This window comes from Mastigoproctus giganteus, chromosome 9, assembly GCF_048544385.1.
Source record: "Mastigoproctus giganteus isolate SK-2022 chromosome 9, ASM4854438v1, whole genome shotgun sequence".
NCBI classification, from domain to species: domain Eukaryota; kingdom Metazoa; phylum Arthropoda; class Arachnida; order Uropygi; family Thelyphonidae; genus Mastigoproctus; species Mastigoproctus giganteus.
In genome coordinates, this window is record NC_143583.1 from 40,451,293 (window position 1) to 40,467,379 (window position 16,087).

At 40.3% G+C, this 16,087-nt stretch overlaps 1 protein-coding gene across 1 annotated transcript in view; it reads right to left on the reverse strand.

The window, feature by feature from the left end:
- Dap160 (dynamin associated protein 160) overlaps window positions 1-16,087 on the reverse strand; it is a 531,520-nt gene that overhangs the window by 86,874 nt on the left and 428,559 nt on the right. Inside the window, exon 22 of the mRNA XM_090381606.1 lies at window positions 9,388-9,455. Within this exon, the coding sequence (XP_090237732.1) occupies window positions 9,388-9,455 (68 nt within the window). The remainder of the gene's footprint in view (window positions 1-9,387; window positions 9,456-16,087) is intronic.

A 16,087-nucleotide genomic window follows, 5' to 3' on the forward strand; every position in this document is an offset into this window, starting at 1 on the left:
CAGCTCATGGGGTTTTGTCAATGATATATTGGAACTTAGTAGGGATAAGGAGGTGATTATCCCATTGCATAAGAAAATAGTTAAGCCACATCATGAGCACTGCATGAAGGGTCTGGAGGCTCCAGTTTAGGAAGGATGTGGATCTGTTGGAATGGGTGCAGAGATGAGCAAAGAGATTAGTGAGAGGAACAAAAGTACTCCTATCAAGAAAGACTTTAGTTCTGCAAACTTCACCTATGAGATCTGACTGAGGTGTGTACAGCTTTGACTGGACTGAGTAAGCTACATATTTATGGAATCCTTACTTTTGTGCAGATAACATATGAAGAGACAGAAATTTAAATTGAGGAAGGATGGTTGCAGGTTAGGTGTGTGGATATTGCTTTCAGCCACAGGGTCGTTGGCCACTGAAACAAACTTTCATCTGGTGTTGTGGATGGGGATAGTTTGAATAAATATTTTCACTTTACCATGGGATGTACACTGAAAGGACAGAATTCATGAGCATACCTAGTTCCTGGTCAACATGACACTGTCACCCCCCCTCTTACTAGTGGACGAACCCACCGCTTGGCAGGTATATAGGTACACTACACCACTGTATTCACTTAGATGGTTGTTGTTTGGTTTTTAGGAGCATTAGCAACTAAGGCCATATTGCTCTGGGATATGCGGCGGTCATTCCCTGACCTTTTCCGCATCCTCTGTATTTTGGTGGTGACGGGCTTGAACCCCGGTCTAATCAAGAAGCGTGTGCTCCTTCCCACCTGGCTACGGAGGCGCCACGTAGATGGTAATTCAAAGTCAGTATGGATAAACATCACTAGTTAACCGACTTTGAAAGAGGGATGATAGTGGGGCCCGACGCATGGCTCACTCTATCGCGGAGGTGGTACAGAAATTGCACTATCCCCGTTTGACAGTAACAAGAGTGTATCGGGAATATGCCATTTCTGGAATAGTATCTCATCGTGGACAGCACCGAGGGAGGAGAAAGATGGTGAATGAATGTAGCCATCGATATCTGTTTCATTCTTTCAGCCAACCAGAGTGCAACAGTAGCACAAATCACTGCAGACTTCAATGAGGGAGGTGGCAGAAATGTCTCCACCAAGACCATCAGGTGATCATTAGCCGCAATATGTTATGGGAGCCGCCAACCCGATGGCGATGGTCAGGCCACACCTAGAGTACTGTATACAGGTCTGGAGGCCTCATTTCAAGAAGGATGTAGAGCTGCTGGAACGGGTACAGAGAAGGGCAACAAGATTAGTGAATGGAACAAAGGGGTGCTCTTACGAAGAAAGGCTTAAGTTTTGCAAATTACAGTGTCTGGAGACTAGGCACCAGCGAGGTGATCTGATAGAGGTGTATAAAGCCTTGAATGGTTTAAGCATGCTCAATGCTGATGGGATTCTTCCTCTAGCTCAGAAAAATCACCTGAGAGGGCATAAATTCAAATTGAGGAAAGACAGATGTAGGATAGACGTGCGGAAATTTGCCTTTAGCCAGCGGGTGGTTGGTTGGTGGAACAGACTTCCATCCCTTGTGGTGGAGGTTGATAGCCTAAATAAGTTTAAGGCTCAGCTGGACAGGTATTTTGAACGAACAGAGGGGTGAAGTGGAAGTGGTTTTTTTTTTTTTTTTTTTTTTTTTGGCTGATGCTGCATAAGCTTGCTTTCTTGCATCAAATGCCTCTACTAATGCTAATGCTAACCCACCAGAGTCTCATTGCTAACATCAAGACACAAGACTACGTCTCAACTGGGCAAAAGAACACTGGCACTGGACTTTGGATGTTTTGAGAAACGGGACTCATCGGCCTCCTGGTCCGATGAGTCCCGTTTCTAGTTATTTTGAGTGGACAGGAAGGTGCACATCTGATGAGAGACCACATGATGCTATGCGCCTGTCACATCAACAAGGAATTGTTAAAGCAGGTGGACGGTTGGTAATGGTCTGTGGAGTGTTCAACTGGCACTCATTGGGACCACTGGTATGTCTTCATGCACCTCTGAACAGTCCAGGTTACGTGTGCATCTGACCCCACCCCAGCTGTGGAAGGCTTTCGTGAACTAGTGGTGGACTTAATGCCTTGCTATGTGACTGTCCTTATCCGGGCAAAAGGTGGGTCTACCTGTTACTAAGTAGGTAGGTAACCGATGATTTCTGTCCACTCAGTGTACATTGAGTGTTTCAGACCCCCCCCCCCCTTTTTTTTCTGGTTATGTATGCCATCCACTGTTTTCAATGTGATCAGGGTCTAAAAGCCTTTGCATAATGAATGAGGAATATCCAGTTCGGCTGATGATAAAACAAGGTGTGGCACTGACACTAACCACAGCTACTTTTCCAACCTCACAAATGACTTCAGATTATTTTATATTGTTATAGTTTATTCTGAATGTAGGGTCAATGGTTAATTTTGACAACAGTGTGCACTTGCTATAAGAGCGCATAATTTGTGCCTGAAATTCAGCAAAATCTTTTCTTAGCTGATTTTCAAATAGTCTACAGTTTGAGTCATAGTATAAAAAGTGCCGAATTAAACTCGTATTTCGTGAAATCTTGCTAGATATTAACTAGTCAAATGGTTTACGAGTACAGGAGAGTTCAATGAGGTAAACTGTCCCCCCCAGCTTCTGATATGACCAAATGACATAACAGATTAAGCTCAAATGAAGCAAATCAGAAAATGTTATGCTAGCAGATGTTCAGGGTACTTTCTATGCATTCTCAATCTGTTCTCATTGTACCTTACAATGCTTCCTCAATCTGTTCATTTTCCTTGCAGAAGTAGCTGTGCAATATATAAACACAAGTGAGAAATGCTTAGTTATCTAATTTTTCCAAGTCCACACTTCTCAAATTCTAACATACTGAATAATGCAAATCATCACGGCCCTAACTGAAGTAAAGGAATACTAAAATTAGCATTAGTTGAGGCACACGATGCAAGAAAGCAAGCATATGCAGCATTAGCCAAAAAAAAAAAAAAAACAAACAAAAAACGCACCACTCCCATTTCACCCATCCATTCACACCAAATGCCTGTCCATCTCTGACTTTATTTAAGCAATCAACTTTAGCATTAGCATTAGTAGAAGCATTTGATGCAAGAAAGCAAGCTTATGCAGCATCAGCCAAAAAAAAAAAAAAAACCACTCCCACTTCACCCCTCTGTTCGTTCAAAATACCTGTCCAGCTGAGCCTTAAACTTATTTAGGCTATCAACTTCCACGACAAGGGATGGAAGTCTGTTCCACCAACCAACCACTCGCTGGCTAAAGGCAAATTTCCGCACGTCTATCCTACATCTGTCTTTCCTCAATTTGAATTTATGCCCTCTCAGGTGATTATTCTGAGCGAGAGGAAGAATCCCATCAGCATGAGCATGCTCAAACCATTCAATGCTTTATACACCTCTATCAGATCACCTCGCTGGTGCCTAGTCTCCAGACACTGTAATTTGCAAATCTTAAGCCTTTCTTCGTAAGAGCACCCCCTTTGTTCCATTCACTAATCTTGTTGCCCTTCTCTGTACCCGTTCCAGCAGCTCTACATCCTTCTTGAAATGAGGCCTCCAGACCTGTATACAGTACTCGAGGTGTGACCTGACCATTGCCTTATACAAGGGAATAATCACCTCCTTATCCATGCTAGAAAAATTCCTATATATCATTGACAATACACCATGAGCTGCTCTTGCAGCCCGTCTGCACTGCTCAGAGAACTTCATATCTGCCTGCACAACCACCCCCAGGTCCCTTTCATTCTCTACCACTGTCAGTGTAATACCACAGAGTTGATACGTTGCTCTGGGGTTGCTGTTTCCCATGTGTAGTACTTTACATTTGTCAATGTTAAACTTCATTTGCCACCTCTCAGCCCATCTGCTCAACCTTTCCAGATCCTGTTGCAGCAGCATAGTGTCAGTAGTGTCCTTGACAACCCTGCCTACCTTTGTATCGCCTGCAAACTTCGACATTAAGCTTGATATACCATCATCAATATCATTTATGAATACAGAAAACAATAATGGACCCAACACTGAGCCCTGAGGGACTCCACTAATAACATTAGTCCACGACGAGCAGTGTCCATTGATTACCACTCTATCTTCTCCCCCTCAGCCACCCCTTTACCCACAGCAGCAATTTGCCTCCAATGTTACACTGCTCCAATTTGTGCAGCAGTCTTCCATGTGCAACAGTATCAAAAGCCTTTCTAAGATCCAAGTATATAATATCAAAGTTATTCCCTGCATCCAGTTCCTTTGTGACTGCATCATAGTATCCAATCAAATTGGTCAGGCAAGACTTCCCCTTAACAAAACCGTGCTGTGTCTGAGCTATAACTGAAGTCTTGTCTAAATGATCCTGCAGTGCTTCTTTAACTAGTGCCTCCATTAATTTTCCTGGAACAGAAGTTAAACTCACAGGTCTATAATTGCTTGTGTCAGCTTTTGATCCTCCTTTGTGAATTGGGGTCACATTTGCACATCTCCAGTCTATGGGTACCTCCCCTGAGTCCAAGGAAGCTCTCATAATTATGGCTAAGGGTTTGCTTACTTCCTTTGCTGCCTCCTTTAATATAACTGGATAGATCCCATCCACCCCAGGTGCCTTTCTTGTGTTTATCTTCAACAATTCCTCCTCCACTTTACTCTCAGTTATTACAAGATTCTCTAGCTTACTGCTAGAGTTGAATACACCTCTGGCATTCCCCTCGCTAAATAACTCCTCATGTGTGAATGTCGATGCAAAATATTCATTTAGTTTGTTAGCTACCTGAGCAGGATCATCAACAGTTGACCCATCGATATCAAGTGGACCAATCTGATTCATCCCCTTCCTTCTAGAGTTTACATAAGTAAAGAACTCTTTGCTGTTTTTCTTTGCATCCCTTGCCAAAGATTTCTCGTAACCTGCCTTCGCCTGCCTAACCTCCTTTGTAACTTGGTTGCATATCAACTTGTATCTATCATAGGCTTCTGTGTCATGTGTTAATTTGTATGTATCCCATGCATGTTTCTTCTCTGCCATATGCCTCATCAGTTCATCTGACATCCATTTAGGCCTAAACCTTGAACAATATTTCTTAGTTGGTATGTAAAGTCTAGTAGCTTCCAAGATAAGTTCTTTGAATGCTTCCCATTTTGCAGTAACTGTTGGTAACATCATCAGTTGGTCCCACTGTATAGAATTTAAATACTGTCTCAGTCCATCGTAGTCACCTTTACGAAAGCAATAACCCTTCCTTTTACCCCTAATGGTAGTTACCTCTTTGAGTAAATCCCACTTCAGCACACTGTGATCACTGCCACCTAGTGGTTCATTTATCTGCAGATTCTTAATGCATGAAGAATCACTGCTGATAATCAAATCAAGAGTATTCCTCCCTCTAGTTGCCTCCTGAACATGCTGATGTAGAAAACAATCATCCAATAAATCCACAAAAGCCTTGCTAGTGTGTAGTGACCAGCCCACAAATTCCAGTCAATATCTGGGAAATTAAAATCTCCCATTATAAGACTCTCTGATTTCCTGGCCCACTCTATTTCCCTGTACAGTTTCTTATTATACTCATCAGAGTCATTAGGCCTATAGCACACTCCTACTCTCAATTTTGATCTCCCAATGCTTATGTCACACCAAACTGACTCGACACTGCACTGTCCAGCGATGTCCACTGGCTTCACTTCCTTGGATTTTATGTATTTCTTAACTAATAGCATAACCCCTCCTCCCTTCCTATCCAGTCTATCCTTTCTGTAGACGTTGTACTCCCCAAATTCCAGTTCTGCATTTCTTATATCTGTGTGACACCAAGTCTCTGATATCCCAACAATATCTGCCTTTGATGTTTTGAGCAATACCTCAAATTCATCAAATTTATTTACTAAACTCCTAGCACTGGTGTACAAGCAAGTATACATGCACCTATTTCTATTCTTAGCTACCCTAACACAACCCATGTGTTTACTTGTACCGCAATGACTCCCAGCAGTCTCTGAAATATCCTGAATCTTGTTTTTCAGGCTTCTGCTCATTCCAATAGAAGCAGTGCAAGAATCTTTCACCTTTGCCAGTGGCTACTGTTAATCTATTTGTCTTTGTATCCCCCAAGCTAGCAGTTTTCCGACCCACCTAACACTGCCTCGATAGCATCAGCAAATATTCTTGCACCCTTTCTATTTAAGTGTATCCCATCCCTGTAGAAGCAATCCCTCCTGTTAACAAGTACAGTCCAGGCCCGAATTGATCATATACTCCCTCCTATCGTGTCTGGGCAGAATTGCAGACACTTTCAAATTCAACCCTATTTCACGGCTTTTTTTCCACAGTGACCTGTACTTGTTAAGCAATTCTGCCGGTCTCCTACTCTTGATATCGTTAGTGCCCACGTGTACAACTATATCACCTTTTGTGCCCTTAAAAGATGATATCTGCTCTACAATGTCATCAACCTTTGCCCCTGGCAGACATACCCTGGTCCTGTTCCACCTATCCTTTTTACAAAGCATGTTCCCCGTTTCCCTGACAATAGAGTCACCAACAACTGTTGTTGTTGGTTTTTAGGAGCATTAGCAACTAAGGCCATATTGCTCCGGGATATGCGGTGGTCATTCTCTGACCTTTCCGCATCCTCCATATTTGGTGGTGACGGGCTCGAACCTCGGTCTAATCAAGAAGCGTGTGCTACGCACTGCTGCTTCTTGCCACCTGGCTACGGAGGCACCGACACCAACAACTACTAGTTCCTTTGGGACCAGCGCATTCTGCCTTGGGGTTGCCGCTGTGTTTCACGATGACCAAGTGCAAGCTCTGGCGTTGATGTGGGCAGCTGAGAGCTTGATGGGCCCCTCAATTTAGTTCCTTCGAGGGCATCCACCCTGTCCTTCAAGCTCTCATATAGGCCCATAAGAACGCTGAGTTGTTGCCTGATTTCGATACACTCCTTGCATCGTGCACACACAAAGACATCCCCCATGGCAATATCATGTCCCGTACCTGAATGCTCCACAAACATCATGCAAGCTGTGCATTTTAGAAGGCTGTGACTCAGAAGGCAACTGCCCCCCTCAGTTCTCCTCTGAGCCACAGCACTTCCATTAGCTTGAGCCTTTTGTTTTGCTGCTCTGGTCTGAGTCATGATTACTTTTAATTTAAATAAAATTTCAATTTCAGTTTATAACCCTAACTTATCTCCCAACACAGCTATAACGGGATATATATTTTTAGCGTCAAGTATTAATCAATCAGTCAAGTATTAATTATCTCCGAGTTCCCTTTATATAACTTCCGTATCAGTTATGTATTAATTAATTATACGTATTTATTAGATTACGTTTGTAATCTAAGTCGGTATATGTATTTAGTTAAAAGTGCAATTTAAATGCCAACGAAGTTGAACAAGTTTAATAGATTTTACCGATCGCTGAAAATATTATAACGTATACTATACTAACGCTATCTAGGTTCGATATATAACGATTGTATGACAAAGACAAAGGCGGAAGTTACGAACGGTAATCTATGGACACTTAAGTATTAATTAACTTTCAAATCTCGCTGTCCCAATTCAGAATAAACCAACGATCCTTACTAGGTCTATAAGCTACTTACAAACAATAATTTGATGTAAAAGATATTCAATAAGCGGCTAAATTTGGCTAAAAAAACTTCTCGTTCAGCGGAGTTGTAACTTGTAACACGTGGATTTGATACCCTTACCGATACTTTTATGCAATTACAAGGCCGAGTAAAGAATAAATACACCAGATTAATCAGAAATATCACAAAATAATGCTATACTACTAAATTTAAATCAAAAGTTTTAGAAAAACAATAATTTCAAATCAATAAATAAGAAAAATCCACTTAGCAGCTTTGAACACGTCTGGCCCGTACTAGCCTCGTCAGCAGACTTTTGTGGATTTATTGAGTGACATGTATTCTATACACAACAAGAGATGGAAGTCTGTTCCAGCAATCAACTATCCACTGTCTAAAGGCAAATTTACACACATCTATTCCAACTGTTTTTCCTTAATTTGAATCTATGCCCCCCCCTCAGGTTCTTAATCTGAGCAAGCAGAAGTATCGCATCAGCACTGAGCTTGCTCAAACCATTCAAGGCTTTATACAACTTAATTAGATCACATACATGTTTCTCTCGTACCTCTCATACATGTTTCTATAGAATACATGTCACTCAATGAATCCACAAAAGTCTTGTTAGTGTGCAAGTTCCTGTATCTGGAAAGCTAAAATCCCCCATTATAATACAATCAGATTAACTGGCCCACTCTATTTCTCTACACAATTGCACATTATACTCATCAGATTCGTTAGGCCTATAACACATACTAGTCTCATTTTCCCTTTCCCAGTGCTTATGTCACACCACACTGACTCAACATTGCATTGTCCACCAATGTCAGTTGGATGCACTTCCTTAGATTTTATGTTTCTTAACTAACAGCATAAGCCTTCCTCCCTTCCTGTCCACCCTTTTTGTACACATTGTACTCCCCAAATTCCAATTTTGCACTGCTTATATCTGTGTGACAAAACGTCTCTGATATTCCAACAATATATCCACCTTTGATATCTTGACCAGCACTTCAAACTCATCAAATTTATTAACTATACTTTTAGCACAGGTATACATGCACCTGTTCCCACTCTTAGTTACCCTAACACAGCCCATGTATTTACTTGTTCCACTGGCTCGGAGCAGTCCTGGAAATCCCCAGCACCTTGCTTTCTAGGCTGCTGCTCATACTAATAGAAGCAGAGCAAGAATCACTTTCGCCTCTGCTGTGGCCACTGTTAATCTTTTAGTCTGTGTATCCCCCAACCCCAAGCTAGCATCAGCAAACATTCTTGCACCGTTTCTATTTAAGTGTACTTGTGTCACCTTCTACAGAGACTGTAGAAGCAGTCTCTACTGTTAACAAGCATTATATACCACGCTGAAAAAAAATTCTATCCCATGAGTCTCTCCAGGGCCAATCAGATATTCCCTCCTATTGTGTCTGTGCAGAATTGCAAACACTTTCAAATCTACTCTAACCCGTGATTTTTTTTAAACACGTTACTCAGAGATATTTTAATTTTTCTGGTGTATTCTATAGGTAAGGGGACTTTTGGTATATTCACTGCAATGATTGTGCATTAAATGTTTTGGACATTGCATTAAAATTTTCTAATTTCTGTTATGACAATTTTTTTTTTGTCTTCCCTTCATGTTCTGGTTAAGAGGTTCATTATATACTTATTGTATATAATTACTTATATACAATAAGTATATAAGTAATTATTACACTAAAACTATTTACACAAAAATAATACTAGAAAAATAAAGTAAAAAGAAACTTACTACTATCATCCGGAGGCTGATCAAATAAATCCTTATCTGGTGGCATGGGTGGTTCTTCTTCCAAAGTACTAACCAAGAACAATTTTATTTACCAATCAATTGAAATAAAATCCATTCTAATAATAAAAGATTTGTATGAAAATATAAAACTTATAAAAGCAGATTCTAACAATAAGTTTCATCACTTAATTATTTTGTACTAAAGACATCTAAAATATTCATAAATACAGTAATCTTTAAATACTAGACCAGTTCTTAACAAAATTTAAATATTCATTCAGAGTATTTTAGAATATTTTGCCACTTTTGGAATACTGGCATTACTGGTGTTTCTCACCCTCCCCCACCCACCCATTGCCGATTATATCAGAATCAGTTAACTCATAAGGGGTTGAACAACATTATGGTTAAGCTTCGGTGAAGACAGGATATTAGAGCTGGAAAAGGAACTAGAAAATGTGAATTGGAATATCATTGGTTTGGCTGAAACAAAAAGAAGAAATGAATCACTTATAAGTTTATCAAGTGGAAATCTGTTGTACACCAATGGAAACAGTGAAAGGAATGAAGGTGGAGTTGGCTTTCTGGTCCATAAAGAAATAAAAAAACATTTTGGAATTCAAAAGTACATCACCAAGGGTGTCAAAATTACTACTCAGGATTTCTAAGAGGTATAAGCTAAAGGTTATAATGATTTATGCACCAACATTGAGCCATGATGATGAAGAGGTTGAAGAAACGTACACCGAAACTGAGTCTTCTATGTGAACAGAAAACTCACTACTCTATCATTATGGCGGACTTCAGTGCTAAGGTTGGAAAGAGACAAAACAGCACAGAAAAGGGAACTATAGGAAATTTTGGAATTGGTGAAAGAAATGAAAGAGGTGAAAGACTTGTTGAATTTGCAGAATCTCGAGGAACGGCAGTAATGAACACTTTTTTCAAGAAAAGGGTGAACAGAAAGTGGACACGGAAGAGTCCAAACGGATTAACAACTAATGAAATCGACTTCATCCCACCAACAGAAGATGTATCGTGAATGATGTTACTGTCCTGAACAAGGTAAAGTTGGAAGTGATCACAGAATGGTAAGATGCACACTTGATATAGATGTAAGAAAAGAAAGGAAAAAACTGACTCGAGTAAATAATATGAAGGTCTTTGAGATAACAGAAGAGGAGAAAAAGCAGTATGTACTTAAGAACAAGTTTGAGTTTCTGCAGACTGCTCAGGACCAAGATATTGACGAGGAATATTACAACTTTCTGAAAGTGATAAAGTCCAAGAAACCTATAGGTAAAAAGAAATCCAAAGAGGAAAAAATTAGTCAAGAAACACTTGTCATGATGAACCAAAGATGACAAATGAAGAGCAAAAAAAACACAGACAAGGAGAAAATTGAGTATACTGAGTTATGCAAAGCCATTAGAGACTCAGAGGATATAAGAAAATTTAACACAGAAAAGTAGAACAAGCGTTAACGGAAAACAAAGGATTTAAATCAGTAGCCATCGGTAGTAATACAGAAAGACAAATGATACTGAAACTGAAGAATCGAGATGGTGTACTTATAAATACCAGAGAAGGCATAATTCAAATAGCAGAAGAATACTATAAAGAGTTATACAAGGAGCGAGGGAATGAGGCCAGCAGTGGGGAAGATGGATCGCAAATTAGTAACACATACAATATACCTGATATCCTTCCTGATGAAGTAGAACATGCATTGAAGAAAATGAAGAATAACAAAGCCCCTGAGAAAGATGAAGTTACCGTACAGTTGTTAAAATTGGGAGGAAGAGACATGACACAAAAACTGGCAAGACTTCACAAAATGCATTAGAAAAGGTGTGATGCTTAAGGAGTGGAAGGCGCCTCCGTAGCCAGGTGGGAAGGAGCAGCAGTGCGTAGCACACGCTTCTTGATTAGACCGGGGTTTGAGCCCGTCACCAGCAAATATGGAGGGTGCGGAAAGGTCAGGGAATGACCACCGCATATCCCGGAGCAATATGGCCTTAGCTGCTAATGCTCCTAAATAACAAACAACAACAAACAGCTTAAGGAGTGGAATAATGCAATCATAGTTTTACAGCATAAGAAAGGAGATAAATCAGGAATTGGAAATTCTAGACCAATTAGCTTGTTATCCCACATCTACAAGTTGTTCACAAGGGTCATTACTAACAGATTAGAAAGAATACTTGATGAGAACCAACCAAAAGAGCAATCTGGCTTTAGGACAGGATTCTCAACTAAGGATCACCTTCACATAATGTCACAGCTAATGGAGAAAGAAAGCAAATGAATCTAAAACACCATTATGCCTGGCATTTGTGGATTATGAAAAGGCATTTGACTCCATACAGCATAAGGCAATGTTTCGGGCACTGGAAAGACAAGGCATAGATACCCCATATATTATGATTTTGAAGAAAATATATGAGAATGCTACCTCCTTTATTAGACTAGACAAAAACAGTAGTAAATTTAAAATTGAGAAAGGAGTTCGACAAGGAGACACTATCTCCGAAGTTGTTTACTGCTGTCCTTGAAGCTTTCAGAAGATAGACTGGTTGCAGAAAGGAGTCAATGTAAATGGAGAGTACCTAAACTATTTACAATTTTCAGATGACATTCTGGTCATAAGCCATGATCCCAAAGAATTAAAGGAAAATCTTAATCAGTTATGCAGAGTTAGTAAGGATTTTGGAGTAAACATGAACATGGCTAAAACAAAAGTAATGATGAACAAATATGCCACAGAAAGGGATATAATCATTGAAGGAGCAGTAATAGAAAAGGTGAAGTCATATACTTATCTGGAACAAGTCATTAGCTGTAATAATGATAAAGGACCTCTCACTTCGACCGTGTACTTAGAAGGGTCGTTTGTGAGAAAAAGATCAAGTGTGTTGGCTGCATGATTAGGATTGTCCGGTATTCTTGTAGGTAAATGAACAATCTGTGCAAGGTCATTAGTAATTGCAAAAGCCTCAGCATTTAGACCAGCTGTGTCGGTGTGACTAGTTCTCCAGCTGGCTTCTGAACATTAAAATCACCAAGGAAAATCATCAGATCTCCCCAGCTTCGTCTGGGGATATCTGATGATGCTTCTCCCAAAAATGTTCTGCCACAGCAGACTTCCCATAATCCGCGGTCTTTATAGCATTCACATGTTCCCCCAGACGGTCCTTGAACCGGCACCTTGTTTCACCAACATAACACTCCCCACAATCCGGGCGCATAATCTCATACACTACCCCACTACTACAATCTTTTGTTATGGGGTCCTTAACCTGAGACACCACTGTGTGTCTGGCAATCCCGTAATACTAGTGCTAAACGTTCAGTAAGGCCCGGATAGTAGGGAGTGTAGGCCGTGGCAACTGGTGTGAAAGGCTCTCTATGATACTCCACACATCTAATGTATCTGTCCATGACCTTCTAGGGGTAGCCGCATTTCTTGAGGTCTGTTGTGACTCGTCTAAGTTCCTCTTCTCTGTCCCCGGGGGTACTGCAGTGGGACCCAACCCTATCCAATAATGCTTTAGCGACACTATTCTTATGTTGGTTAGTTTGTGCCGAACTATAATGAGTGTATTGGCCTCGGCACATAGGCTTCCTATAGACTCTAGTTTTTAACCTAAGGCCTTCTCTATAGATCAATACATCAAGGAATGGGAGGGTACCATCCACTTCCACCTCCGAGGTAAACTGAATGAACGGGGAGAAGCAATTGAAAAACTAAGTACCTCATCCTTTCTCCCCCTCGTAATAATGCTAAACGTGTCATTGACATACCTTTTCCATTTGTGCATTGGGGGATCCAACCCATCAAAAATCCTGGTTTCCAATTCTTCAAGGACCGTCTGGGGGGAAACATGAATGCTATGAAGACTGCGGATTATGGGAAGTCTGCTGTGGCAGAACATTTTTGGAAGAAGCATCATCAGATCTCCCCAGACGAAGCTGTCATCGTCAACCATGCTCATAGATTTTGGGACCACAAATGGCTTGATAGCTTACGAATTTGTTCATTCGAGAACAATACCATTAACGGAGACGGGAGTTCGTATGCATCCCCTCCTTATTCAACCTTATTCATAGATTTTGAAGGAGCATTTGATACTGTATGGTATCAAAGTGTGCTTTTTTCATTAAGAGAATTAAATTGTCCCAATTTGTTATACCAAATTATTAAAAGTTATTTAATGGATAGACAGATTATTATAAGATCCCAACATTTAACTTTTAATAGAATTATTGATCGCGGTTGTCCACAAGGATCTGTGTTGGGTCCTATTTTATGGAATCTGGTCTTAAACCAGTGGTTAAGTAGAACAGTCCCTAATTGTTATAAGGTGGCTTATGCTGATGATTTGGTTTTGTGCGTGACAGGAAGATCTAGAGCAGTATTAGAAAGTAGAATGGAGGTTATTGTTCAGGATTTGACTGATTGGGCTACATTAAATAAACTAAAAATTTCATCTTCTAAAACTGTCATGATGTTATTAAAAGGAAAATTAGACTACAACAGACCACCTCGATTATTAGTAAACAGTAAACAAATTCCTCTTGTTTCCCAGGTAAAATATTTAGGGGTTATCTTGGATGACAAGTTATTATTTTTCCAACATTTGAATTATTTAAGTAGGAAAATAAAAAATTACACTGCTTCTATAGTTAGGGTTACCAGAAAAGATTGGGGATTAGGTAAACGCATTTTGTATCTATATTATAAAGCTATTTTTATTCCGATTGTGTCGTATGCTGCATCAATTTGGTATGTTCGTACTGTCAATGTAAAATTTAAACAAAAACTATTATCAATACAAAGAATAATGTTGTTAACTATTTTGCGTGTTTGTAAAACTGTTTCGACTAATGCTCTACAGGTGATTGCGGGGGTATTGCCTTTGGATTTAACAGTTGTGTATAGAGCTTTTTGTTATTTTATAAGAAAAGGAATACAAATTACATTTCTGGGGATTACTAATGAAGTTTCTTCTGCAGTCAGCAAACAGAAGAAAGAAATTTTGGTGAAATTAATTAAATTATGGCAGGACCGTTGGGATTCCAGTAGTACTGGTAGAGTAACTTATTTATTTATACCTAGTGTTGAATTTAATTTTAATAACAAATTGCATCGCTGGTTTTATCCAAGTATGGAATGCTCATATTTGATTACGGGGCATGGTTCCTTAAAAAGTAAGTTGCATCAGTTTAGTTTAGTGGAAGATCCTTACTGTGTTTGTGGAAGGTTGGAAACATGGGATCATATCTTATATGAATGCAATTTGTATGATGAATTTAGATTAGACTTATTTAATTTGGTACCTAATTTTATTAGGGGTTCTGAATTAATTTGGCTGTCTAATGAAAGGAATTTTGTAGAATTTCAACGGTTTTGCAGGTTGACATTTAATAAAAGGAGGAGTATACATGTTGTTACTAATACTGACTAAAGACCTTTTTTTTTTTTTTTTTCCCCCCCCCTCCTCTGGATGGATAGGCATTCTGTCTTGGAGGCGGGGAGAGGAAAGAAAAAAAAGAAAAAAAAAAATTTTTTTTTTTTTTTTTTTTTTGGCTGGCCTTGTGGAATGACCATGAGGCGGGATTGTTGCACTCACTAGTAAGATGTATTCTCCTAGTTGGTGCATTTTTTTTTTTTTTTTTTTTGCTGGCTTTTGGGTGTGGGCACCCCAGGAGCGGGACTGCTGGCACCCACCAGTCTTGCACCCTTACTGGTGGGTGCGGGATTTAGGTGCAATATGCACAGCCAGAGCTAATAGATCCAGGCATAGCTCCTCGTGCCAGGGATGGGCACCAGGTGGTAATTGCCCAATGGACTATCACCTGGTGACAGAGTAGCCTGTTTCACTTATAACACATTACACACACTTACACTAACAGGCCATTATGAGAATATGTTATATGATAAATTGGTGGAGATGGATGTATGTCCGGGTGCCACCCTTCGACAGTTAAATACATACATACATACATACATACAGACCAGCTGTGTCGGTGTGACTAGTTCTCCAGCTGGCTTCTGAACATTAAAATCACCAAGGAAAATCATCAGATCTCCCCAGCTTCGTCTGGGGATATCTGATGATGCTTCTCCCAAAAATGTTCTGCCACAGCAGACTTCCCATAATCCGCGGTCTTTATAGCATTCACATGTTCCCCCAGACGGTCCTTGAACTGGCACCTTGTTTCACCAACATAACACTCCCCACAATCCGGGCGCATAATCTCATACACTACCCCACTACTACAATCTTTTGTTATGGGGTCCTTAACCCGAGACACCACTGTGTGTAACCTCCGTCCTGGAAGCTGCACACTGTGTGTCTGGCAATCCCGTAATACTAGTGCTAAACGTTCAGTAAGGCCCGGATAGTAGGGAGTGTAGGCCGTGGCAACTGGTGTGAAAGGCTCTCTATGATACTCCACACATCTAATGTATCTGTCCATGACCTTCTAGGGGTAGCCGCATTTCTTGAGGTCTGTTGTGACTCGTCTAAGTTCCTCTTCTCTGTCCCCGGGGGTACTGCAGTGGGACCCAACCCTATCCAATAATGCTTTAGCGACACTATTCTTATGTTGGTTAGTTTGTGCCGAACTATAATGAGTGTATTGGCCTCGGCACATAGGCTTCCTATAGACTCTAGTTTTTAACCTAAGGCCTTCT